The sequence below is a fragment of the Penaeus monodon genome, chromosome 30 (assembly GCF_015228065.2).
Source record: "Penaeus monodon isolate SGIC_2016 chromosome 30, NSTDA_Pmon_1, whole genome shotgun sequence".
Taxonomy (NCBI): domain Eukaryota; kingdom Metazoa; phylum Arthropoda; class Malacostraca; order Decapoda; family Penaeidae; genus Penaeus; species Penaeus monodon.
This window is the reverse complement of record NC_051415.1, coordinates 22,088,771-22,090,966: the sequence shown is the minus strand read 5'-3', so window position 1 is coordinate 22,090,966 and position 2,196 is coordinate 22,088,771. Positions and strand designations below refer to the sequence as shown.

Sequence of the window (2,196 nt, the reverse complement as noted above, 5' to 3'; positions counted from 1 at the left end):
CTATGGTAATTATTTTATCCCTTTTTTATTGCTATTATTTCAGTTGAAAATTTGCATATTATGTTTATATGATTCTCTTGAGCATTTGCTTGTGAAAAACAGGACAAGGAAGCTGGATCTACATAGAAATACGGGGAACTAAGTCAAGTGCTTTATTGTACACTTTCAGTACAAAAAATGCTAAAAATGTGTAACATGTCACAAAAAGGTGATTAAACAAAGAGTGAAGATATCTGCTTCATACTTTCTGTCTTTCAAACTTGAATAATACATACTTTCAGAACTGAACTATGTAAGCTTTGGTATGCACAAAAACAATATAATATAAACATTCATAAAGGAATTTGAGGTTCTTTCTAAAATTACATAACCAAGATCCATCAGAAACCATTCATTTCACTATAAAAAAAAAGGAATATTATATATTAAAGAAAAGCTACTGTGTATTCTTATTGTGTACAAATACTTTTATGTATGGAAAATACATATCTTATCATAATGGATTTCAGGTACTGTCCCACTTCAATTTAGATTAAATCAGCAACTGTAATAAGAGGAGGAATAATGGTTAGACAATGTACAATATATTTGAAACACTAACAAGGATTGTAAATTCATTAATAGCAAACACATATTTACAATAAAATTGTCTTTGTATGTCTCTCACAGACTATTGTTATTACATAAATCATAATGCAATTAAAAGAATTACACTTACCATTCATGGGCATTTCATCAATCTGTGTTGAGTAGTACTGTTCAATATCTCGCAGGATACGAATATCATCATTCTTCACAAAGTTGATTGCAACACCCTTCCTTCCAAAACGACCAGATCGACCAATGCGATGAATGTACAACTCACGATTGTTTGGCAGGTCATAATTAATGACCAAGGATACCTGAAAACAACATAGCTACTTGAACCAGACATGTAGCTTTTTTATAGTGTATGTGTCTTGCTACTTCTGACTCACTGCAGATAGGTGCTTCACCAAACTGGAGCATGTCTCAGGTGGAATCAGCCATTTGAGGAAAAAAGTAAAAGCACAGAAAACGTAATTTCCCTTCTCTGCAATTTTTGTTCCAATACATACAAGTTACAGCAAAGGAGGGACTGTAATTCCTCAATGGCTGCAGTCATGACCAAACAAGCAAACAACTATTTACTGCATACAACTTAGAGCAAACTTTGTGTACATAGACAATACCTGATAGCAAAGGATTAAAACAACTTTCCATGATTTGAGTTACTCCTTGAGTATCCTGAGTATTGTCACAAAGTTTAATACTTTATAAGCAATGTTCAATCTGCCTTGGCTATAATTACCTGCTGTACATCAATTCCTCTTGCCCATATATCAGTAGTGATTAGTACTCGACTCTGGCCTGAACGGAACTCCTTCATGATGGCATCTCGCTCTTTCTGTGGCATGTCACCGTGCATGGAAGATACTGTGAAGTTGGCCTCTCGCATTTTTTCTGTCAGCCAGTCCACCTAATGATTGAGAAAAATAAATTTGTTACAATTAAAAACAATTCCATAAATTTTACTAGAAGTAGATGTATATAACAATAAAAGAGAAAAAATACAAGAATAGAGTGCTACTAATACCTACTGGTACAATACATTCTTTACTCCATTTAGGTTACCAAAGATAAAGAAGAAAGTAACAGGAAACAATTTTTGAATAGATGAAGTGGATAAAATGCTCATTAACTTTTGAAACTAAATATTAAAAACAGTATATATTAACTAGTATGGGCATTTGCCATAGTTTGATTTAAAAAATTAACCACTTTCAAACTGAACTTTTAAAGTGGGACTTACCTTACGCTTCGTGTTGCAAAAGATTACTGCTTGTGTGATGGTCAGTGTATCGTACAAGTCGCACAAAGTATCAAATTTCCATTCTTCGCGCTCTACTGCCACAAAGAATTGCTTGATTCCTTCCAGTGTCAGTTCATCACTGTCAAATATTCATATGATATTGAGTTGGAAAAAAAAGTTCAAGTCAGCATCAATAACTAAGTTCACAAATACTGAACGTTATGTTCAGTATTTGTGAACTTGGTTATTAAACCTGCACATTCCACTGTATCTCTGTTTTCGTGAATTTTGTCTACACATGGCACTGAAGATTTGTAGGCCTATCTGTCCTCACCAACTACCTTGAATATTCAGATTTCTTCTCC

General features: G+C 33.5%; 1 protein-coding gene across 1 annotated transcript in view; it reads right to left on the bottom strand.

Moving 5' to 3' along the window:
* Positions 1 to 138: 138 nt before the first annotated feature.
* LOC119592630 (eukaryotic initiation factor 4A-III-like) overlaps positions 139 to 2,196 on the bottom strand; it is a 9,116-nt gene continuing 7,058 nt past the window's right edge. The window contains 4 exon segments of the mRNA XM_037941525.1: positions 139 to 544; positions 719 to 902; positions 1,331 to 1,498; positions 1,832 to 1,970. Coding sequence (XP_037797453.1) covers positions 528 to 544; positions 719 to 902; positions 1,331 to 1,498; positions 1,832 to 1,970 — 508 coding nt within the window. The 3' untranslated portion in view covers positions 139 to 527.